Source organism: Cannabis sativa, chromosome 9 (genome assembly GCF_029168945.1).
Source record: "Cannabis sativa cultivar Pink pepper isolate KNU-18-1 chromosome 9, ASM2916894v1, whole genome shotgun sequence".
In the NCBI taxonomy this organism is placed as follows: Eukaryota; Viridiplantae; Streptophyta; class Magnoliopsida; order Rosales; family Cannabaceae; genus Cannabis; species Cannabis sativa.
Genome location: NC_083609.1, coordinates 58,959,576 through 58,982,934, shown reverse-complemented (window position 1 = coordinate 58,982,934; position 23,359 = coordinate 58,959,576). Strand labels below are relative to the sequence as shown.

The window sequence follows — 23,359 nt, the reverse complement described above, 5'->3', positions numbered from 1 at the left end:
TCGATTTCTACATGGCTGGTCTCGTATGCCTTCTTCAGCTCGACATGAGCAGCATACAGACCCTGAGTGTCAGCCTCGATCCTATCCAACCTCGCCACTAAATCAGTGTACTCGGCACCCCGAACGCCTGATGAAGATGGTGCACTGGGCTGAGGTTCTGAACCAGTGGCCTGAAAAAATATATATCAAAAAAAATACGGTAAGCATACGATAATTCCACAATGTAACAAATATCACAAAACAAAAACAATAAAAAATAAAGACATAAAAAAAAAGTTCCAAAAATTGGTACCTGAGTGTCTGTTTCCTGAGTGTCTAGGACCTGAGTCTCTGGTACCTGACTACCTGCCTCAGCCTCTGTGTCATCCACACCATCATCAACCAGGTTCTCCACACCATCGTAAGATATGGTCCTCACAAATGCCTCCTCCTCTGTCCGTGGAAGTAGCCCCTTCACCACTTCAAGATTCTGTTTATGGTTCAAAAAATATCAAAATAAAACCATTTAGCATTTATTACAAGCATTTATGTTAAATAATTATTCTGAACATAAGTGAAAATCATACCCGTCTAGAAAATAATGCGCTGACGTCTTTCTTCCCAATATCGCCTTTGCTCGTCCAGCTAAGCATCCTGGGGAACCGAATCCCGTGATTCGTGCCATACCTCTTCCCAACCTCCAAAATGGCCTCGTACGCCCAATATTGTACTGCAGGTGCGAAGCCATATGCTGTGTATTTGCACTCGTGCTGAACATCCGAACTCAGCTTCTTCTCGTAGTTGGCCTTCTGTTTCAACATGTCTTTTTTAAGCGAGTGCATGAGTCTGGCGAATGAGTGCTTCCCCCAAGGAATCCGGAAGAAGAACTCGAGGTCTTCCACATATCTAAGTATGTGAGGCGTAATCAGCGCGTTTGCCTCGCGGCCCAGAAGCACTGACTCCACAAACAAGCACAAGCCGAGCTTGTACAAGTCTTCCGGGTTCTGACAGTTTGTGAACCTATCTTGGAGTGCTTCTGTCTTCACACTATCAGACCGATTGAAATATTTGTTGATCAATTGGTCTGACCCTGAGCGTGCGACCTGCGCAGCCTTCTCCTCTTCTGTTGGCCCCGAGGAGAAGTCCAGGCCTGTAATGAGTGCAAACTCCAGCACTCCGAATCTGACCTCCTTCCGACCAACGTAAAACCGCATCCTCAACTCCTCCTGAGCATCCACTTTCATTTTGTGGAGCATCAGCTGGTGAAATAACACCGAGGAGAATGTCAAGGGTACGGCATTCCAAAAGCTGCCGAAACGGCTTTCCTTCGCCGTGTTATTCAGATTGAACTCCTCAAACCGAGCTTTGATTTTTGCAAAAATTCCGGTGCCTCTATATGTCATGCGGCCAGTAAAATGCTCGGGTGCTGGAATTATGAGTCTGGAAGCCATCTGAAAAAACAAAAAACAAATCAATATAACTGCCAAAAAAATTAAAAAATGGTCGACATAACATCGACATCATGTCGATATTCAGTCGACATTATCAAACAGTTAGTAAACAAATAATTTGGTCGACAAACTGTCGATATAATGTCGACATGTTGTCGACATTATCACAAAAGCAGTAACAAAATAACTTTGTCGACAGCATATCGACAAACTGTCGACATACAAAGAAACCTGGACTATATTTGCAGTAAACAAAAATCGTCGACATAAGGTCGACATCATGTCGACATGCGATCGACATTATCAAACATATATCAACTACATAACAATTCAATCAACTGGTCGACAAGATATCGACATAAGGTCGATATGCTATCGACATTATAGACCTGCACTTTTATTCCAAAAAAGGTCGACATCCTATCGATACACCAACGATATCCTATCGACATACACTAACAACACAGACAATTCTAATGGTCAAACAACTTTCAATCTTGTCGACATTATATCGATAACCTATCGATATGTCATCGATAACTTGTTTGAACAATAAAACACTACTGATTAACATGCAGAAAAACAAGCACAAGTTCGTATACACAACCTAAAACAATCTAATCAGAATAACATACACAAATTCCCATCCAAATCTATGAAAATTCTATTTTTTAATAAGAAAAAAACTTACCTTTGACTGTTCGTGGTTTTGGTGGCTACGACCTCTGTTCTGTTTCGACGAACACGGACCTTGGTGGTGGCGACAGTTCGTGGTGGTTTATCTGAAAATTTGTTGGGTTCCAATGTCAGCCGTGGGTGTGGGTGGGTTGGGTTCCAATGTCGAGAGCAATAGACAGAGAGAAAGAGAGAAAGAGAGAAAGAGAACAGTAGATAGAGAGAGGGTTGGGTCAGGGTCGTGGGTGGGTGGCCGGAGTGGGGTCGTGGTCGTGGACTGTGTTGTTGGGTCGTTGGGTCGTCGTCGTGGGGCAGCGTTCGAATAGCAAACGACAGAGAGAGAAAGAGAGAGGGAAAGAGAGGGAAAGACGGAAAGAGAGAGAGAGAGAATAGGAAAATTAAATTTGAGGGGTATTTTGGGTAGAAATGAGTAATAGTAGAATTGTTTTGTACAAATTAATGGAGGGTATAAATTTTGATATGGGGTATTTTATTAGGGTCAAATAGTGAAATTTCCCTTTATAAGTCACTAAAGTTAGCTTATTGGTGAGGAAGAGATGAGAAAAATAGAAAAATCATGGGTTCCTACCCAAGACCTTTAAGTTATTAAGTGATTATAATCACCATTACGCTACACACAACAAAAAATGATATTTTTATAAATTATTTAAAACAATATTTGTGTAATGTCAGCAAAAAACTAAAACACATTGCAAAATGACCTTTTGATTTTGGTTTTGCAAAAATACCAATGGATTCCAGACAATGGATTGAAATAAATTGAAAATTGTAAGAAACAAATAAAAATTACACGAGAAATTGACATCACTACAAAGAGACTCAAGAAGACTCTTCAACCAAACTACAACCTGGAATTTTCTTCATATTACTATTTGTTATTAGCTTCCTAACATTTGAAACACTTTCCCACCTTCCATTATCTGCAAAAACATTCGAAATCAACACATAATTCCCTACATCACTTGGTTCAAGCTCCAAAAGATGTTCCATGGCAACATAAGCAACCTCAAGATTACCATGAACCTTGCAACAACTTAACAAAGAACCCCAAATCTTAGAATTCGGCTTCATTGGCATTTTCCTTATCGTTTCAAGTGCTTGATCGAGGCGCCCCGAGCGACCTAAAAGATCAACAACACAACCATAATGCTCGATTTCGATGTCTAAATGATAATCTCTAGTCATTGATTCGAAAAAGCTCAATCCTTCACTCCAAAACCCACCATGAACACAAGCCGAAAGAAGTCCTAGAAGTGTGATACCATTAGGCTTAACTTTTGACCTTTCCATGTCTCTAAAGAGTTCAATTGCTTTACAAGCCTCACCATTATGTGCCAAACCACCTATCATAGTACTCCATGAAATGACATCTTTTTCAGTCATTTGATGAAATAACTTCAATGCAATATCAATACAACCACATTTTGCATACATTTCAATTATGGCATTACAAACACAAATTGAACTCTTCAAAAATCCCTTTTTCTCTGAATAAATATGAATCCATTTCCCAATCTCAAAAGCACCAAGCTGAGCACAAACTGGCAAAACAGAAACAACACAAATCTCATCAAAATTAATACCCAATTTCTGCATTTCCATGAAAACACCCAATGCATCAGAGTAACATCCAATCTTTGTGTACCCAGAAATCAATGCAGTCCAAGAGACAATACTCTTGTTGGGACCCATTTCATTGAACAACTCTCTTGCCCTTTTCATCTTTCCCATTCTAGCATAACCTGAAATTAAACTATTCCAAGTGATTAAATCTCTTTCACACATTTCATCAAACACCTTTTGTGCATCTCTTAAAGTATCAAACTTTATATACATATCCATTAAACCATTGCAAATGATTGAATGGGAATTTGGCCCAAATTTACAAACTTGGCAATGAATTTGTCTACCCAAATTGATACAGAGCAATCCTCCACAAGATTTGATCACAAATGGGAAAGTGAACCTGTCAGGAAAAATGGGATTTTTAGGGTTTATATCTCTGACCATTTCCTTGTAGAGAACCAAAGCTAGATCGTACTTGTAGCTATGTGTATAGACTTTGATCATTGCGTTAAACAAAAAAACGTTTCGTTGAATCACTTTTCCGAATAACAAACTCGCGTACTCAACTTCTGAAATTTTTTCACAAAAATCTACCATTTTTGTAACCAAGAAATTGCTCTGCGATAGCGAGAATTTGACTACATGGGCATGGATTTTCTTCAATTCCTTCAAGTTCGTACAGTTTGTCAACGCGGGCACGAATGAATTTTCCAATATTCTCGTTGACATTATCGAATTCGATGGATATTGGATAAAGCTTGGATTTTTAATTTTCTTTTACGAAATGAATCAAAGGCAGATTTTGGCTAACTTTCTTAGGAATTGTTCGAAGAGAAAGTTACTCGATAAAGGGTTTCAGGCTCACGCGGCGTTGATGAAGATGGGATTTGGGTCTGACTTAATGCTGAGCAATGATCTCATAGATATGTACGGAAAATGTAGTAGAACTGGTTTGGCCTATAAAGTGTTTGAGAAAATGTCTGAAAGAAATGAAGTGTCTTGGACTTCTCTAATGTGTGTTTACTTACAAAATGGAAATGCCCAGAAATGTTTATCTGTCTTTAATCAAATGTTGGGAGTTTCGAATTCTAAACCGAACGAGTTCACTTTCTCGACGAGTCTTAAGGCGTCGGGGATTTTGGGTGTTGCTGAGTATGGTATGCAGATTCATGAGTTGTGTGTCAAATCTGGTTTTGATTTGGCTATTGTGGTGGGGAATTCTGTAATGGATATGTATGCTAAATGTGGAAGAGTTAAAGATGCAGCGAAGGTGTTTGATGAAATGCCTTTTCGGAATCTTATAACATGGAATGCAATGATTAGTGGCTACACACTTGAAGGGAATGGTGAAAAGGCTTTGGTTTTGTTTAGGGAAATGCAGGAGAGTGAAGTTCCTGATGAGCATACCTATACTAGTACACTTAAGGCTTGTAGTGGTCTTGGGGCAATTCAGCAAGGAAATCAAATTCATGGTAGCTTAATCACAAGAGGTTTAACTTTCCCATGTCAAATTCAGGCCACCATTGCTGGTGCTTTAGTTGATCTCTATGTAAAATGTGGACGATTATTCGATGCTCGGAAAGTGTTTGAGCAAATTGAAGAGAAGAACATTATATCATGGAGTTCATTGATTCTTGGTTATGCTCAAGAAGGAAATGTAGAAGAGGCAATGGAGTTGTTTAGGCAGTTAAGAGGAAGCATAAACCATGAAATAGATGGATTTGTTCTCTCAAGTCTTATGGGAGTTTTCGCTGATTTTGCACTTGTGGAACAAGGCAAGCAAATCCATGCTCTTGCTACTAAAATCCCATCTGGTTTAGACGTATCAGTAGCCAATTCGATTCTAGATATGTATCTCAAGTGTGGTTCTATAGATGAATCAAAAAGATTTTTCGATGAAATGGTTACGAAGAATGTTGTTTCGTGGACTGTTATGATCACAGGCTTCGGAAAACATGGTCTTGGAATGGAAGCAGTAAGTTTGTTCAACAAAATGCAACTCGAAAATGTAGAGCCTGATGGGGTAGCTTACTTGGCTGTGCTCTCAGCTTGCAGCCACTCGGGACTTATCGAACAAGGCCAAGAGTTATTTTCAAGAATGCGTCGTGACAGAAGAGTTAAACCAAGAGTAGAGCATTATGCTTGCATAGTTGATCTCCTTGGCCGGGCTGGACAATTGAAAGAAGCGAAGAATCTCATCGAGAACATGCCTTTAAAACCAAACACAGGGATATGGCAAACATTGCTTAGTACTTGCAGAGTTCATGGAGATGTGGAGTTAGGTAGAGAGGTTGGTGAGATACTAATGAGATTGGATGGTGATAACACAGTCAACTATGTTATGTTATCGAACATCTTAGCCGACGCAGGCTGCTGGAAAGAATGTGAGAGATTAAGACAAGTGGTGAAGAGAAAGGGATTGAAGAAAGAGGCGGGGCGTAGTTGGGTGGAGATCGAAAAAGAGGTTCACTTTTTCTACAATGGAGATGATTCTCACCCACTTATAGAACAGATTCATGAAGCTTTGAAGGAAATGGAGAAGAGAATGAGAGCTGAAATGGGATACATCCCCGGATTGAGATTTGCATTACATGATGTAGAAGACGAGTCTAAGGAAGAGAGCTTGCGAATGCACAGCGAGAAGCTGGCAATCGGGTTAGCATTGGTTCGTGGTGGATTGGAAGAGGATGAGGATGAGAAGAAGAAGAAGAAAACGATTCGAATTTTCAAGAACTTGAGAGTATGTGGGGATTGTCATGTGTTCATTAAGGGGTTGTCAAAGGTTTTGAAGGTGGTGTTTTTGGTAAGAGATGCAAATAGGTTTCACAAGTTTGAAGATGGCATTTGCTCTTGTGGAGATTATTGGTGATAATATCACACTTCAATACACAATATATAGGACAAAGACTATAGTAGGGACACTATTTTTGTTGGTACAATTTTTCTATATCACAATCTACATTATAGTTATAATACACATTTGATCTGTTTTGAAAATTCTTTCATACCATTTTTTGGATTCTTCCCATTTTTTACATGTCTTCATATTTACATATTTGGTAGGTTTTATTACCAATTTTGCAAGCAATACCATTAAATCTACTTGTAAATATGCAATTTTTATTTGACCCTCCATTAAATAATCTCCATTCCTTTTGAATCACTTTCTTTAAGAAGTTGCTATAGTCACCCATTATCCAAGCTAAGGATATATGAGGCTGTGGATCCTGCAAATTATGAATTTAAATAACCATTAATACATATTTTTGTTTATACATTAAAAAAAGAAAACATTAGTTTTGTCATATTTTTGTCTTTTAATTAAAAATCAACAATACCTCATAATATTCAGGAAGACCATGAAACTTATAAACTTCATTGACTGCTTCAATTTGCTTTTTTATCTGCAATCAATTCTTGAGGATTATTATAACAAAATCACTAACAACAACACATATAAGATCATATGAAAAGACTTATCATTTTTCACATAATTATTAAAAGATTTGGTCACAACATATCAAAAACCAGGTTTAAAACAGATGCTTAATTCGAGGATATAGGTGGCATCTCACGATTGGTTAACAATATTCTTTAAAAGTTATTCTCTTAAATTATATGGAGTCCGATACTTAATTACACTAATAGTAATATGATATCGAGAAAAGTGTTAGGGACTAATAGTATCTTTCAACAATTATCTAATTAATGTATACCTCTGCCAAACCAGTAGAAGTAACTTCTAAGGACAAGAAAGTACGAGTACGTTGGTCATTAACAAAAACCTCCCACTTACTAAAATCAATCCAATACCTGTTTCATAACAAACATTCAAATTTTACTATTTACAAATGTAAAAATGTAAATATATGTATACTCGTTTCGTACGCCGTACTATATCATATTGTATTGTATAGTATTATATTAAATTACATTTCGTGTAATATTTTTATGTAAAACTATATGTGGTAATGACTTTTATGGGTACCTAAATATATAATATTTTAATATAAATTAAAATTTAACATAGTATTATATAAAAATATGATATATAATCTAATTCAGTATAATACAATAAAATACGATCTAATACAACGTACCAAATTATAGTAGTAATATCACTTTTATCGTTACTTGTCAGATAAGAAGAGTAATTATTTTAACTATATTTAGAGAAATTATAAATTTTCTTAATAAAGTTTTACACTATAATTATAGTTGACAACATTTTCCTCTTTTTAAAAAATTATTTTGCCAAAAACAGAATTCAAAATACATGTGTATAGAAAAATATATATATATATCATGCAACATGTTTAAACCTTATTTTTAACATAATAAATTTTTCTAAATTTTTTAAAAAAAATATAATGTTATAACTAAAATGAGTAGTATTATAAAAAAACTTAAGTGCTAAAAATAGAGATTTTCCTACTGTAGGTGCAAAAGTAGTGTGTCAATAGAATTTTTTATAAAACATTATTATGTATGCAAATTAATGAAAAAAAATAAAGAGTGAGGTACCTCGTTTGATGATTAAGCTTGTGTTGCAGCATAGGAAGAAGTGAATGAAAGTGGTTACTGTCATTATGATTAAAGAACACAGTTCTTCCCAAGCTTATGTGGAATTCTCTTCCTAATCCCAATTCCATTACTTCTAATTGTTGATTAATATTGTTATTAACATGATCAAACATACCATTGTTATTAACCATGTAAAATTCACCTCTCACTTCTCTTCCAATCTTCTTTAAAAACACACCTATTTCATGCCTTGCTTCCAATGGTATACATACTATACGTACAATCAAAAATATAATTAATTTAATAATTAAAAAATAAATAAAAGTAATATTTTTTTTTAATTTTAATATTAAATTTTTTAGGAATTTATTATTTACCTGGAATGTATACATAAAAGATTTGAATTTTGTTGTATTGTCCTGCAAAATGGGAATAAACATGCAAACCTTTATAATTCACACATTTTAAGCTTCATTAAATTAATATTTAAAAATTAGGATGAAATTTTGAAAATATGATCACCAATAAAACATTTTAAATATATTAGTAAATATCCTACATACTTCCCTCTTAACAGTTAATTATAATTATTCTAATTTTATTATTTTAAAGGTTTCAAAATGATAATTGAGTTACTAATTTATTTTAGTTTTACATCTCCAATGAAATGAAGATATTCTTATTTTCACTTATAACTTTTTAAAAATATTTTGATGATAACCGATAAAGATTAATATAACAAAACTAATGGAATGAGATAAACTCTCCATTTTTCCTATGGAGATGGAGTTTCTAAAGGGAAAATGGAGAGTTTGGTGGTACACCAAAGGCTCGGTTGACCTTTGTTAGGGTGTCGATGTTCTTCTCCTCAGCTATGAGATTTCGGGGCAGCCCCAATAGCCCTTTGTTTCGTGGTATCTCAATCTCTAATGTCAAAGTTCATAAACATAATCGATCGTTATTTTATTTCTCTTATTTTTAGTTTGAATAATAGAGTTGTTTGTTCCAGCTTTCTTTTGATTTTCTCGTGTGAAAAGAGACTTCACACTCATTGGAAGAATGATTGCTTAAACCTTACCAGACATTTAGTTGAAATTTCCATTAAAATATTGCTTAAACCGTTTTTTATACAAAGAAGTATTTTTGTATGTATATACAAAAATCTGCTTCCAGCATAATATTGAGAAGAAAAACAGAAAGAACATAATTTTGAGTTACAATGAGCATTGTGTCATTCAACCTATCAAAATACACAGAATATCAATGTTACAATTGCATATTCTTCCCGCTTTATCCTATCTTCCAAAGTTGAATTTCGATGAGAAAAGAAAAAGATAATGAAAAAATATTTGACTCAATAAAATTTTTCATACCAAACATAAAACTTTGATTTTCTTTTTCTTATTCTCCACACTTTCTTTTCTTTATATTTTCCTTACCAAAATCTAACCTTCAAACATAGCCTTAAAGAGTTTCGGAAACTGGTTTATCTTAACTCGTTGATTCTGGAGCAGAGAAAGCAACCCAATTCTCATCACTAAGATTAAACAGAGTGCTTCCAGCAGGAATTGGTTTTGTTGCAGGATAAATGGTGACCTTTTTACAGGATAAGATAATCCGGTCGGGCGAGGGCTTAATGCACGTGTCATTTGGCTCAACGCTTAAATCCACAACAAACTTAGTATGATTATTAGAAACAGAAGGTGAAGATGAAGATGAAGATGAAGATGATTCAGTTTTCGTTTTCGATTCAGAAGAATCAGACGAGATCGTATCCTGTGTGCCACCATTTATGTCGGACAAAGACAAACCTCCTTCTCTACCTGCCATTGGGGATATCAGGTACAGAAAAGAAGTTGTTTTTAATTTTAAGGCATAAGAAAAATGTACATTTTTTCACTTTCTGTCAAGATAAAATTAGTTGTATTAGTATTAATTTACTTCTGCTAGAGATGACAATCTATATTTACAAAACTAAGCCATGCCAAATAAAATCAAGATATTCTAAGAAATACTAAAAAATATAACACCTAATGCACTAATTTTAACATTGTTATTAATTTCAATCTATGATATCACACTCCTTTTCTTTCGAGTTTCATTCTCCTCCATGTTTCTTCTTTTTTGTATTCTTTGTTCCTTGGTATCTGTCACAATAATGGGGTATTATTACAATTTTGTTAACATTTAAATATGTATGAGAATAAATTTACTTCATTAATAGCATAATAAATTTATAAACTTTTACTAAAAATTTGACAAAAAAATAAATTACACAAATACATTAATACAGAAAATTTTCATTTTTATGGATTAAACTTTTTTATTTACAAAAATACAGATTTCTAAAAATTGTTTGATATTTTTTTTTATTGTTTTATAATTTATTTATATTTAATTTATAATTGTCATGAAGTTGATTTTCTCGTTGTTTTATAATTTATTAATAGTTGTTGTTAAGTTAATTTCTAATATTAAATTTTTAGTTATCCAGATCAGCTTTCCAATTCAAGAAGAGATCACATTTGGTTGGAGGTAATGAAATTGAATAGAATTAAATTTTATTACATTCCTTTGTTAGGTTGCATTAATATATTGGAATGTCATTCTAATATCAATTTGGTAGAATGATTATTCTATTTTCAAATAAAATGAATGACTATTCCAATACAAAATAAGAAAAATGTTAATAATTTTTTTTATCAATTCTTTTATACATTTTAAATTTAATTTTATTCCATTCCTATTCATATTCTCATTTGCATTCTATTTTTATGTTTTCATTCCTCCCAACCAAACGTCACCTAAATTAAGACAACGCAGCCGAGAAAATGTAACAATTTAGCAGCTTCTTAAACTTATTTTAGCTCAGTTAGAGTAGTTAAGTAGGCAATGCAAAGATCTTGAAAAAAATGAAGTAATTTATCAAAGCAAAAAAAAAACATGAAGAAATATAGAACTTCAAAATCTCACCTGTCTGATCTTCAGCTTGCACAGGGATTGTAGTGGAACTTAAGTTCGTCCGCATATCAGTCGTGACATTAACTGAAACATTAGATTTTGAGCAGGGAGATAATAGATTTTGAGCTTCATGTACTTGTTGGGAAGAAGACAGAATGGGAAGACCCACACTCGATTTACCTGTCCATGAGAGTGTAATAATATTAATATTTTATTTGTATGAATATGAAGCCCAGAAAAGGAAAAAATATGTATAATTGAGCAACAAAAGGACACAGATTATCAGATTTAAATTATTTAACAATAACATAAAATCAAGATGAAATACATGTTAGGAAAGGTGCATGAAAATTATGCATGTAACCCTTACTCCTTCAAAAGCCTATGTACTTCTTTTATCAATTATTCAGTTTTTCAAAACATACTCCATTGTTTTACAATAACATAATAGTCATCCAACACAAGGCTGCTCATAGGATTGAAGTTTGTGGCAAAAAGGCAGCATGGTGAGATGGGGACAAGATAGGTTGTTAGAGGATGAAGAGCCTGAGGGATCCTCAAATTTCCATTCTTGTTATTCATTTATTGTTTGTAGTCATTTCGGTCATTTCAATTTCCCTCCTTGATGTACTAAGTTCTTTTGGTTCCAATAAAGGACTCCATTGAAGACGTATTGTTATTGTTCTTGCTGGAAAACTCTCATATTGCCTTTTTTCTTCTCACAATTACTATAGTAATGGCTTCTTTCATTTTTTATGCCAAGTTTTCTTCCACAAATCTATCTATACCAAGAACAACCGAGAAAACATCTACTCAAACTTTAAGAAATATTAAATGTAGAGATGGAAATTTAAACTACGGGAATGGGTATTCGTAAGGACCCGCCCCTAATGGGGTGGAGATTCCCCGAGTTGGCAGTTAATGGGGCAGTGGTCGGGGACAATTTCAATACCCAAAGTGGGGTTAGGGTGATACTATCTGCACCATATCCGACCCCAATATAGATGTATAGAGTTTCCTTTTTTATCTTTAACGTATATATCCAGAATTAAAATTATTGATTACCAAGTATTATGCCTATTGTTGACTATTGATCTGCCAAAACAAGATGTAATATTATTGTTAATTTATCTTTTTTCTTTATAGAATGTTGCCTAGCATTTGTGTTAAAATATATACTAGTGTTAAACATTTTATAATATCTAGTAATGGATACTCGATGGATTCCCCATAATCGATGGGTATTCCCCTACCCCGAATCTGCCCTACAAGACAGGAATGAGGGCATAAACAAGTAATGGTCATGGGTGGGGGTTGCATTCCCCGCACATTAACTGCCCAATTTCCATCTCTAATAAAATATGTTACTCTGCCAAACAAGAATAACTATAGAAAGTTTTGCATAACTTTTAATAAAGTAAATTCAAGTGATTGGTACTACATAACTTACCCTCTTTCAAAGCAATGTATGCAGCCTTCGCTGCACTTGTTTCAGCTAACTTTTTCGTTTTCTCTTTTTCTCCACTGAAACGCTTTCCTTCTATCTCAACGGTTGAAACAAAAACCGGGCAATGAGGTTCACCAAATCTTTCCGTGCTATATGTTGGTAGATGGAGACCTTTTCTCTGAACCAGTTCTTGCAAGAGATTCTTGTGGAAGGTAGCATCATCCTATTGACATGGAATTCACATAAGTTGTGTCCTAATGATGTATAACAGTACATATGTAAGCATGTATATGCTCACTTGTTATGAAAAAACTAACCTTTTGAACCACATCAGGAGACAATGACATCAAAGCAACTTTTGCAGCTGCATGTTCAGCCTCTTTTAAGGTAGAGTGAAATTCCGGTGACTCGAATATTTTTCCATCAACTGTTACTCTACACTTAAATCGACTAGCATGTGGCGGACCTTCCCGCTCAGAAGTGTATGAAGGAGCAATAAGCTTATTTTTCTGAGTGTACATTTGCAGATGACTCTTGTACACATGTTGCACATCTATGAATCAAAACATAAGAAATTAATGATTCCTTGCAAAAATTATAACATTTTATAATAATCGAGAAATATTTAATCAATACAAGAAGAACCAAAAGATGATGAGATATCATCCTGGACATGGATCTACCAAAAAGAACTCCAACCTACCATGATTAATCATAAGTGTAACATAAAAGATTTCTAGAATTTAGGAAAGCCATAACTAATTTGATCATCATTTAGTAAGTAAAAATTAAAATCATCAACAACAACAACCCACTGATGACAGTATGAATATAAATTTTCTTTTAACAACACCCCAGCTCAAGTAGAAAAAGGAGAATACTAGAGAGAATTTCTGACCTCTAAATTTATTTTGACTGACAAGAAATGTTGTACTTCCAATGGTTTGAGGATTGACACTCGATGATGTTTTGTCATCTTCCTGAGGTGTTTGCTGAAAGGTCTGCCCTAGCCCAACTCCATGTATAGTTTCTACATCAGTAATTGCACCTGAACAACATGATAATTAGTTTAAACAAAAATCATGTAAAAAACACAACTTTACGTACATCAAAACCCTATTATAGATAGGTAAATGTGCTTATACACCCATGATTTCCCAATTCCATATGTAATCAGCCATCAAACTCAAAAATCCATTCAAAACATATAATCATAATGAGTTAATCGGCGAAATTCGGGAAAAGAAAAAAAGAGGTTACTTACCGATGGAGGAGGAGAGGAAGTAGGGTTGAGGGAAAGAGGAAGCGTTGGGAATAGGAGGAAGCAGAGGATCATCGGTGGGAGAGAAATGGTTGAAGGCAACCCTAGCAGCGTCGTTTTGGGCTTCTTTGGAGGATTTGGAAGAAGCGGAGGTGTGGAATGATTGGCCATTGACAACGACAGTAGCGGAGAAGCTTGGGTTGTGATCAAGGCCTTGCTTGGTGGATGTGTACGTTGGAAGAGTCCAATGGTTCTTCTGGCATAATTCCTGTAGTTTCGACTTGTACATTGTCTCTCTCTCTTCTCTCTGATTTTTTTCTGTTGAGGAAGACGTGGTTAAATTTAATATGATCTTGTTTGAGTGAGATTCTGCTTTTGTTATTTTCATGTATCAAATATTGTTATTTTTCCTAAAGTTTTTCTTGAAGAAGCTACCAAAATTGGTTTATTAACATAGCAATTTTGAGCACATATCTATTATTCAAGAGTAATCGTTGTTGTCATGATAACATGTTGAGGTGATAATTGTTTTTACTAACAAATTAATGAATTAGGAGCCCAACAAAACATAGCAACCCTAACTATTCTCCAACTAACCACTAAAAAAGACTCCATTCTAGCTTTCAAATAAGCAAAAATACATTGTCACAAAGAATGTAATATGGTCATGAACACATCGTACCAACTAGCACATGCTTTATATGAAGCTGAAATTTTGTTAGCAAACACTCTGAGATTGCTCTCCACACCACATCCAGAATTATTTAGCACAGTTTGATCCGTCTTAGCACCTTGAATTAACCTATAAGCATTTTTCATGGTATAGCACTCGGACCTTTCCTTCCCCAAAATCACAAATCCTTTAAGTAATTCTCACTTTCACCGTTAAAATTAGTACAAAATTATCATACTTATAAACCAAGCAAACAGTGTTCATCACTTCAAATTTCACAATGCCCAAAAAGGCATTTAAAATATGACTACATACAGCAAAAAACGATCAAATCAGTTATATTAGTTTCAAAATGACATAACCACAAACAAACGCTCTTCTTCTGAGCTATTTTTCACAAAAAGACCTAAAATGCAAATGTAGAACAGAGGGAATCACCTGAGAAAAATCAAACAACCATATAAAGTTGAGAACTCAATTTGGATTACAGCATAACAGAATCAAATCAGAATATTAGCATATTTCGAAACCACTAACTTATAAACTATTTTACAGAACAAAACACAGGTTGATTTAATTGCTTTTAACACTGTACACAAACCATAGAAGCAAACATAAACACAGAGAAATCAAAGAAAGAAAAAGCTCTGTAAAAATAAATGAAAGGGCGTACCTGTGAGGGGAATAATTGGTGGTAATGAAGCCAAACGGAATTCCTCGGTCAGAGTACCCGCCTGAAGAAGAAGAAGAAGAAGAAGAAAAGAAAAAGGAAAGTGAGTAGAATTTATTGTGCTGACTTTGGTTGGGTTGGGCTTCTAATATTGGGCTTGGGCTTGGGCTTGGGCTTCTCGTAAATTTCCATCCGGTTTCTTTCTCATCGTCAAAACATCACTAACTTATATAACTATGTTATAGCAAATGCTAGCAAATGCCTCAAATTTATAATTTAACATAACTATGTTAGTAAATATTTTTATTTTAAAATTTATAGAGAAATGGTTTTTTTTTATACTATTTATTATTTATATTATCTTTTACCATCTAAAAAAAATTAATTTTTATATTTTTTTTAAGAATTAAAAATGAATTACTAAAAAATTATGGTATATTTATATTTTTTTTTTTTATAAAAAATTATATCTATATTAGTTTTGTTAAAATCTTTTTTATTTGACAGTTATGTCGATTTTTTCATTTTTTATGAGTTGTTGTGAGTTATTACTTATTAGTATATAGATTTTGTTGTATAGTATATTTTTATTTTGTTGTAGGTTATATTATTGTTTTTTGATGATATTTATTTTTTATTTTGCCATGTATAATAATAGTATATAATTTTTTAACATAATACAAATATTTTAATATATGTATATAATTTAATGGGTAAATACCATTTTAGACCCTGTGTTTTGTAAAAGTTAACAATTGGACCCTGTGTTTTGTTAAATGACAAAATAGACCCTGTATTTTCTAAAAGAGTACAAATAGGACACTGAATTGATTTTTAAAGTTTAATTATAATTCGATCTAAAAGTGCTATGATAAAACTTTTTATATCTTTTGTATCTGTTCGTATTAGGAATTATCTTCAAGTTGGTTGTATTAAAAAAAAAAGTTGTCTAAAATTAAGCTCAGGGTCCTATTTTTACCATTTTAGAAAATATAGGGTCTATTTTGTCATTTAACAAAACATAAGGTCCAATCTGTAACTTTTGCAAAATACAGGGTCCAAAATGGTATTTACTCTAATTTAATTAACATGCTATATATATTTAATTATTATTTTTATATATTTTAATTGTATGATATATTTTTTATTTTAAATAATATTTAATAGATTTCTATTTTATTATATAATTTTGTTGCTGTTATATGTTATATATATTTTAATTGTAGTATATAATTTAGTTAATATAGTATAATATTTTTATTATTATTAGTAATATATATTTTTTTTTATTATTATCGTTAGTAAATGGTATATGTATTGTTCAATTTGCTCTTTTTCTTTTTAAGATAATATGTCTTTATTTATCAATATCTTTTTGCATAAAATGATTAAAACCAAATATTAGACAATAATAAAAATTTGCACAAACTCACAATGATATTTCTTCTCAAATACATTAAGCAGTTTGATGCCTTAGAAAAAAGGATAGAAGACAGGGCCTCAAAAATGCCAAAATATTAAAAAAAAAAACACAAAAAAAATAATGAAAAGAAATTTGCTCACAGAGCATTTTAACCCTACTAAGTATTTTGAGTCACACAATTATTTTGGAACAAATAAAAAAAAAAACTTTTTCTTTTTTCTTCTTCTTCTTCCAATTCAACAACCAACCATTTTCAAACCACTCACTTGGTGCTGGCAAGCTGGGTACGGAGGAGCTTGGCGGCGTCAACCATGTTCTTGAGAGCGGGCTTAACCTCGGTGTACTTACGAGTCTTAAGACCACAGTCGGGGTTAACCCACAAGATGTTGGTTTCGAGGACAGCAAGCATCTTGTTGATCCTGTCAGCAATCTCCTCGGTTGATGGAATTCTTGGAGAGTGGATGTCATACACACCGGGGCCAATGCCAGCACCGTACTTAACTCCCTCACGGAAGACAGACAGAAGCTTCTCATCAGAACGCGAGTTCTCAATGGTGATCACATCAGCATCCATGTCGATGATGGAGTGGATGATGTCGTTGAAGTTGGAGTAACACATGTGAGTGTGGATCTGAGTGTTGATAAAATAATGTCATGTCAAATGCTTGATCCAAATGAAAATGTTGAGTTATAAGACATAAAGTTTTCGGTTTGATTTTTACCTGTGTAGTGTCCTGGACACCGCTGTTGGTGATTCTGAAGGAGTGGACAGCCCAGTCCAAGTAGAAAGCTTCCTCTGATTTCCTTAGTGGCAAACCTTCTCTCAAAGCAGCCTCATCAATTTGGATGACAGTGACTCCAGCCTTCTCGAGATCCTCGACTTCATCCTTGATAGCCAAAGCAATCTGGTAGCAAGTTTCAAATCTGGAAAAGGTAATAAATTGTGTTAGATACATGTTCATATAGAACAATTTGATTATCAAGATTTGATTTTGAGAAAAGGTTATACCGTGGTTGGTCATTACGGACAAAGGACCAGTTAAGAATGGTGACTGGACCGGTAAGCATACCCTTCATTGGGCGCTTAGTCATGCTCTGTGCGGTGGAAGACCAGAAGACGGTCATTGGGTTGGGGCGGCTGACATCACCGTAGATGATTGGGGGCTTCACACAACGAGATCCATAGGATTGCACCCATCCATTGACGGTGAAGGCAAATCCTGACAATTGTTCTCCGAAGTACTCAACCATATCGTTCCTCTGATTAATATTCAACAGGTTAGCGGGATTTCCAAAACAAAAATACTACTAATGCAAATGAAAATATATCAAACTCACCTCTGGTTCACCGTGAACCAAGACATCGATGTCAAGATCCTCTTGGAGGTCGACAACCTTCTTGATTTCAGCCTTGATGGCGGTAACATATTCTTCCTCGGAAATCCTATAAACAACACAGCAATGTTAACAAGTGTTTCACAACCAACTCACTTTTTATAAGAAAATAAAAGAGATATAGAGCTTCACTCACTTCTTGGCCTTGTACTCACGACGCACCCTTCTAAGTTCAACGGTTTGGGGGAATGATCCAATGGTGGTGGTTGGGAGGATTGGAAGGTTGAGCTTCTTCTGTTGAGCATCAAGTCTGGCACTCACATTAGTTGCACGGCGGTGGTCAGAGGTCTTCAAAGCAGCAGCCTGAGAAACAACAAAATTTCACCGAAGTGAACAAAACGAACCCCCACACACTATGACAACTTTGATACAAGTAAAGACTAGACAATGAAGCACTCACAGCCTTTTGGACAGCCTCATTGTTGACTCTTGGGGAGGATTTTCGTGAAGCCTGAGCAGCAGCATTGGCGGAGAAAAACGCCTCATCCTTCTGACCAGCCAAAGCCTTGGCCAAGGCATTAACCTCAACAACCTTTTGAGCAGCAAAAGCCAACCAAGACTTAATTTCAGCATCTAGCTTGGTCTCGTTGACTAGGTCAACAGCGGTGTGAAGAAGCGAGCAAGAGGTGGAGACAACAAGTTTATCTGTATCAAACAAAAGAATCATTAGCACCACATCATAACAAATTTAAACTATGCAACACCATAACATGACAAAAGAGCCATAAATTAAACACCTTTGCCAACAATGCTCTCAAGAGATTCCAATGTGGCAAGAGAAGAGGCCAAATCATTAGCCCAGATGTTCCTTCCATCAACAACTCCAGCAAAAAGGTATTTGCCCTTGGGGAAATCAGCCTTAATCAAGTCAATGGTCTTAGCTCCACGAACCAAATCAAATCCAAATCCGGTAACTCCCTTCAATGAGGTAAGGGTCTTGTATGCCTCAGCTGGAAGATCAGCAAAGTAACTCACAACAATAACATTCAAACCAGAAACAGCTGATTCAAGTTCAGCATAGGCTTCAGTGAATGCATTCAACTTGTGAGCTTCAAGATCCTTCACAAGTGTGGGCTCATCAAACTGAATAGTGGTAGCACCAGCTGCCTTAAGCTCAGAAATAACTTCCCTGAAAAAAGCATTAACAAAAGAGCAAATTAGAGACAATGGATCGATATAATAACAGAGAGTAAGCACATGATTTTATCTCAGGTCACGAATTATTACTTGTAGATTGGAAGGATTTTGCTGAGAAGGGAGAGAGTTGAGAAGTTCTTCTCAACACCCTTTGCAGGCTTGGACAACAACAAGTATGACACGGGGCCAACAAGGACGGGAACGGTGTCAACACCGAGCTGCAATAGGTTCGAAGATAATATTAAACTACAAGTTACATACTCCTTTCCAATCTAAACTATGTTCAACCAATTAAACAACATGTTCATATGAATCTAAAGTATTTGTATCATGAATAACTATACATATGAAAAAGTTCAAACATGTCATAGAATGTTTCATAAAACAAACAAATGAACAAAATAACATACCGCCTTAGCTTCCTTGTACTCGTTCACAGCCTTGTGAGAAGAGTAAGAGAATTTGACATCAGGGCCCAATTCAGGGACAATGAAATGGCTGTGGGAACAAATCAATTAACCAAAATCATATCAATACACAAACAAAACAAAACCATTAGCAACACAGTGAGATGAAAGTGAGTAGTACTACTTACTAGTTGGTGTCAAACCACTTGGTCATTTCCATAGCTGGGACAGAGGCATTTCCTCTGGCCATGGAGAAATAAGTATCAAACTCAATCTCTCCACCATTCCAGCCATATCTAGATGGAACAGCACCAAGGAGAGCGGTGGTGTCAAGAACTTGATCGTAACAACTGAAAGTGTTGCTGGGAATGTACTTGATACCCTCAGCAGACATTTGCTTCCAGATTGATGCTCTGAGATCAGCAGCAACCTTTTTCAAATCCTCAGCACTGCTCTTACCATCCCAGAATGATTCCAAAGCAAACTTGAGCTCTCTCTTGGGACCCATACGAGGGTATCCAACAATATGGGAAGCCATCTTTCTGTTTCAGTTTGAACATAAAAACAACACAGTCAATTTCCATCAACACACAAGATCTAAATTTCAAATCTAAACAAAAACCTATTCAAAACAAAGAATCATAACATTAGTTGGTATTGGATCTTAATTGCTATTAACTCATTGGTAATTGGTTTTTGAGATAAGAAACAATAAAGTTTGGATCTTTAACAGTCTTTAAAACACATTACTTTCAGATTCTAAAGAAACCAAATGAACACTACTAACTAAAACCATAAAGTTTGGATCTTAATTACTATAACTCATTGGTAATTGGTTTTTGAGAAAAGAATAAATAAAAAGTTTGGATCTTAACACTCTTTTAACACATTATTCAGATTCAAATGAACACCACTAACTAAAAACCATAAAGTTTGGATCTTTATTCTTTAAATTACAGATCTGACATCTTAGCTACAGATCTACAGATCTATATAACACAAAACAAGAAAATGGGCAATTCCCAGTTCGATTCAACCAAAAGGGTATCACAAAACACTCACTAAACAAGCAGATCTCAGTTCAAAATCTGAATTGAATACAATAACAACAAAAAGAATGAAGATAATGAGAAAGAAGAAGAAGAAGAGTGGAGTGTTGTTCCTTCGTACCTTAGATGAGGTAGAAAGAAAGAAATGAAATTTGGGTTTGGTTTAAGGTTCTCTTCTCTTACGGTGGATTGTGTTCTTAGTAAGAAGAGAACGGCACGAGTTGAGAAATGGTGGTGTAATGCTTATTTATAGCCCGAAAAACATCACTTGCCTCTCTTTTCTCTCTCTACTTTCTTAGATCTACTATTGTGGTCTACAATGCCTTTGGCCCATTCTTTTTTTATTTTAATTAAATTAAATAATTATAATTTGTGATTTTTACTGAAATTGTGGTAGAAAGAGATAAACTTTTTTTATTTTTATTTAAAAAAAATTGAAAATGGAAATTTCTTCAATTGAGTGAGTACCACGCGCGGGCGCGTGCATATAAAAAAGGTTTGGTGTTTTTGGTAAGTGTAGTTGGGTTCGAGCAATTCTTTCTTTGGGCCTACTATTATTTTTCTAATCATTTTTAATTGAAATGTACGATTTTTCTAAATGAGTAATTGAGATGTACCTTAAGAAGAAAAAATTAGTTACAAATGTCTTCAAAATTGAAAGGTGAAAAAATTTATAAGAAAATAAAAATATGAAATTTTATACTTACTAATTAATTATTTCATTAATTTATACATACAAAATAATAAATTTGATAGTGAAACAAGTGTAGCTACAGAACATGACTCTGTAACTGCAGAATAGAAAAACCAACAAAAAATAAAGTGTAGAAAAATAAAAACGCACAAAATTTTTATACATGGTATCAGCAATCTTTGTATATTATTATTAGTCCACGGGGTCATGCTCACAGATAAGATTTATTAAAGAGATCTTAAAAATATAAAGTAATTGACTTATGCATAAATAGATTCTCTCTTAGTCGCAAATTTGATGTATTCCAACAAAAGTTAAGAATTTTATATGGAGGGCTCTCTCTTAGGTGGCGTTTGGTTGGAGGTAATGAAATGGAATGGAATGGAAACAATTTTCATTCCATTCCTTTGTTTGGTTGCATTTTAAAGTATTGGAATGACATTCCAATGGAATGTTCTTTCCACCATTTTGGTGGAATAGCTATTCCATTTTAAAAAGAAAGGAATGACCATTCCAATGTAACAAGAAAAAAAATTTAATGATTTTTTTATCAATTTTTTTTTGTGCATTTTAAATTTTATTCCATTCCATTCCTATTCCTATTCCCATTCCCATTCCTATTCTTATATTTTCATTCCTCCCAACCAAGCGCTTCCTAATTGTCTTCCCACTCTAGTTTCACTTTAAACCACGTGTTAATGTGAGTAGCACTTGTCCTCTTTGTAATGGAGAAGGTGAGACTATTTTTCATATTATGGTTGCTTGTCCTTTCACTACGGCATGTTTAGATCGGGGCCTGGGTTTTTCTTTCAGGCTTGGAGATACTGACTTCAGATCCTAGTTTGAGAGCTTCTGCAATACTCACCCAGGAGATGATATTGATAAATTGGTAATGATTTTATGGGGTGTTTGGGGAGCTAGAAATGACTTGCTTTGGAATAAGAAGATTGCTTTTGTTGAAAGAGTTGTCTCTACTGCAATTACGTACCTTGAACTCTGGAAAGTTGCTCAGCTGAAAAATGGAGGTGTCTCGGCTTCTCCTAGCAAAGTCTCGGCTGGTCTGAGAGTAAACCGTCTTTGGGTGAGTTAAAGGTCAATTGCGATGCAGCTATTTTTTTCAAGAGGAAAGAGCCACGGTCTGGGGTGAATTGCTCGAGACTCTACTGTGAGCTTCTTACTACTGTTGCCGTGAAGGAAATGGTGATGTTGACCCTGTGGTGGCTGAAGCAATGTCAATGAAGGAAGAATTAAGTTGGATCAAACGAACTTGGGGTGATGGTGGTTCGGTTGAAGGCTGGCTCCCTATTGCAGTGTGTATGAAGACTGATTGTCTAGTGTTGGTGAATGCCATTAATAATAGTAGGCAAATTCTTTTTCCTATTGGTTTAATTGTTTCAGATTGTATTAGTCTTATACGATCTCTTTCGATGTTTCATATTTCAGTTCAGTTTGTTAAACGGTCTGGGAACCAAGCGGCTAATTGGTTAGCTCGTTCTTTTGGTTCATGTCTTGACCGTCTTCCCAGTAGGGGGTTTGTCCCTATTGGTTTGGAAGCTATTTTAATAGCTGATTTGCATTAATAAAATTGCAATCTTTGTTTCAAAAAATTTATAAGAAAAGTAATTCTTTTTGTAAAAACCTGGAGTGTTCAACTAAATTTTAATTTTCTTATAATGATCTCTTATATTGTTCATAGAATAGGTTGAATGAAAGCTTTGAACAAGTGTGAGTCTTCAGGGAGAAGAATTTTTTAAGTCTCATTTAAGGAGGAAGTGAGCATATATCTTAGGGAGAAGATATGTTAAAGACTCATTTTGTGAGGAAATGAGCACGCATAAATAGCTTAAGGGAGTTCACTACTTGGTGTATTTCATATTAGTAAGGTGGAAGGGTTGCAACAAATCATTAGAGGGAATCTAATTTTATTTAAGTCAATTGCCTTTGTAATCTTTGATATTTTATTAATTGATGTTTTTTATTTGAGTGTGGCCCTGTAGACTAGTAGTATTTGAAAGAACATTACTAC

At 34.6% G+C, this 23,359-nt stretch overlaps 5 protein-coding genes across 8 annotated transcripts; 1 reads left to right on the top strand and 4 right to left on the bottom strand.

Annotated features, from left to right (window-relative positions):
* Window positions 1–14: 14 nt before the first annotated feature.
* LOC133031540 (uncharacterized) lies at window positions 15–1,731 on the bottom strand. The gene is made up of 3 exons (XM_061105065.1): window positions 1,654–1,731; window positions 567–1,430; window positions 15–469 (listed from the first exon to the last, which is right to left on the bottom strand). The coding sequence occupies exons 1-3, from the start codon at window positions 1,729–1,731 to the stop codon at window positions 98–100; spliced, it is 1,314 nt and encodes a 437-aa protein (XP_060961048.1). The 3' UTR covers window positions 15–97.
* A 1,182-nt stretch (window positions 1,732–2,913) lies between these two features.
* On the bottom strand, window positions 2,914–4,421 carry LOC115722506 (pentatricopeptide repeat-containing protein At2g20540). Its single transcript, XM_030651727.2, has one exon. The coding sequence runs from the start codon at window positions 4,419–4,421 to the stop codon at window positions 2,946–2,948; it is 1,476 nt and encodes a 491-aa protein (XP_030507587.2). The 3' UTR covers window positions 2,914–2,945.
* On the bottom strand, window positions 3,988–15,370 carry LOC115722504 (double-stranded RNA-binding protein 4). 4 transcript variants are annotated; one of them, XM_030651725.2, is made up of 11 exons: window positions 15,232–15,370; window positions 13,889–14,203; window positions 13,523–13,672; window positions 12,942–13,177; window positions 12,628–12,847; window positions 11,190–11,357; window positions 8,594–8,635; window positions 8,217–8,487; window positions 7,409–7,505; window positions 7,031–7,096; window positions 3,988–6,919 (listed from the first exon to the last, which is right to left on the bottom strand). In XM_030651725.2, the coding sequence occupies exons 2-11, from the start codon at window positions 14,172–14,174 to the stop codon at window positions 6,725–6,727; spliced, it is 1,731 nt and encodes a 576-aa protein (XP_030507585.2). In that variant the 5' UTR covers window positions 14,175–14,203; window positions 15,232–15,370; the 3' UTR covers window positions 3,988–6,724. The 4 variants fall into 4 exon arrangements, with proteins under 4 accessions (XP_030507585.2, XP_060959521.1, XP_060959522.1 ...); XM_061103538.1 differs by lacking the exon at window positions 15,232–15,370 and adding an exon at window positions 14,568–14,695; XM_061103539.1 differs by lacking the exons at window positions 3,988–6,919; window positions 7,031–7,096; window positions 7,409–7,505; window positions 8,217–8,487; window positions 8,594–8,635 and adding an exon at window positions 9,280–10,039.
* LOC115722503 (putative pentatricopeptide repeat-containing protein At3g15130) lies at window positions 4,477–6,802 on the top strand. The gene has a single exon (XM_030651724.2). The coding sequence runs from the start codon at window positions 4,477–4,479 to the stop codon at window positions 6,559–6,561; it is 2,085 nt and encodes a 694-aa protein (XP_030507584.2). The 3' UTR covers window positions 6,562–6,802.
* Window positions 15,371–16,646: 1,276 nt separating the features above from the next.
* LOC115722523 (5-methyltetrahydropteroyltriglutamate--homocysteine methyltransferase 1) lies at window positions 16,647–21,036 on the bottom strand. The gene is made up of 11 exons (XM_030651752.2): window positions 20,761–21,036; window positions 19,779–20,132; window positions 19,594–19,681; window positions 19,274–19,401; window positions 18,784–19,175; window positions 18,447–18,691; window positions 18,183–18,349; window positions 17,990–18,095; window positions 17,661–17,911; window positions 17,374–17,575; window positions 16,647–17,282 (listed from the first exon to the last, which is right to left on the bottom strand). The coding sequence occupies exons 2-11, from the start codon at window positions 20,126–20,128 to the stop codon at window positions 16,914–16,916; spliced, it is 2,298 nt and encodes a 765-aa protein (XP_030507612.2). The 5' UTR covers window positions 20,129–20,132; window positions 20,761–21,036; the 3' UTR covers window positions 16,647–16,913.
* Between the last annotated feature and the right edge of the window lie 2,323 nt (window positions 21,037–23,359).

What these genes read in the sequence shown, in the direction of transcription:
- LOC115722523 (XM_030651752.2), bottom strand. Translation starts at nt 20,128, where the DNA reads ATGGCTTCCCATATTGTTGGATACCCTCGTATGGGTCCCAAGAGAGAG. An exon ending in AAGTGGTTTGACACCAACTA is followed by an intron (nt 19,682 to 19,778) that starts GTAAGTAGTACT and finishes TTGTTCCCACAG; the next exon opens with CCATTTCATTGTCCCTGAAT. An exon ending in GTCCGTAATGACCAACCACG is followed by an intron (nt 17,576 to 17,660) that starts GTATAACCTTTT and finishes TACCTTTTCCAG; the next exon opens with ATTTGAAACTTGCTACCAGA.
- LOC115722504 (XM_030651725.2), bottom strand. Translation starts at nt 14,174, where the DNA reads ATGTACAAGTCGAAACTACAGGAATTATGCCAGAAGAACCATTGGACT. An exon ending in CTTCCTCTCCTCCTCCATCG is followed by an intron (nt 13,673 to 13,888) that starts GTAAGTAACCTC and finishes CATGTTGTTCAG; the next exon opens with GTGCAATTACTGATGTAGAA. An exon ending in CTTCTACTGGTTTGGCAGAG is followed by an intron (nt 7,097 to 7,408) that starts GTATACATTAAT and finishes AATTGATTGCAG; the next exon opens with ATAAAAAAGCAAATTGAAGC.
- LOC133031540 (XM_061105065.1), bottom strand. Translation starts at nt 1,731, where the DNA reads ATGTCGATCGCATGTCGACATGATGTCGACCTTATGTCGACGATTTTT. An exon ending in AATATAGTCCAGGTTTCTTT is followed by an intron (nt 1,431 to 1,653) that starts GTATGTCGACAG and finishes TTGTTTTTTCAG; the next exon opens with ATGGCTTCCAGACTCATAAT. An exon ending in GCGCATTATTTTCTAGACGG is followed by an intron (nt 470 to 566) that starts GTATGATTTTCA and finishes AACCATAAACAG; the next exon opens with AATCTTGAAGTGGTGAAGGG.
- LOC115722506 (XM_030651727.2), bottom strand. Translation starts at nt 4,421, where the DNA reads ATGTCAACGAGAATATTGGAAAATTCATTCGTGCCCGCGTTGACAAAC.
- LOC115722503 (XM_030651724.2), top strand. Translation starts at nt 4,477, where the DNA reads ATGAATCAAAGGCAGATTTTGGCTAACTTTCTTAGGAATTGTTCGAAG.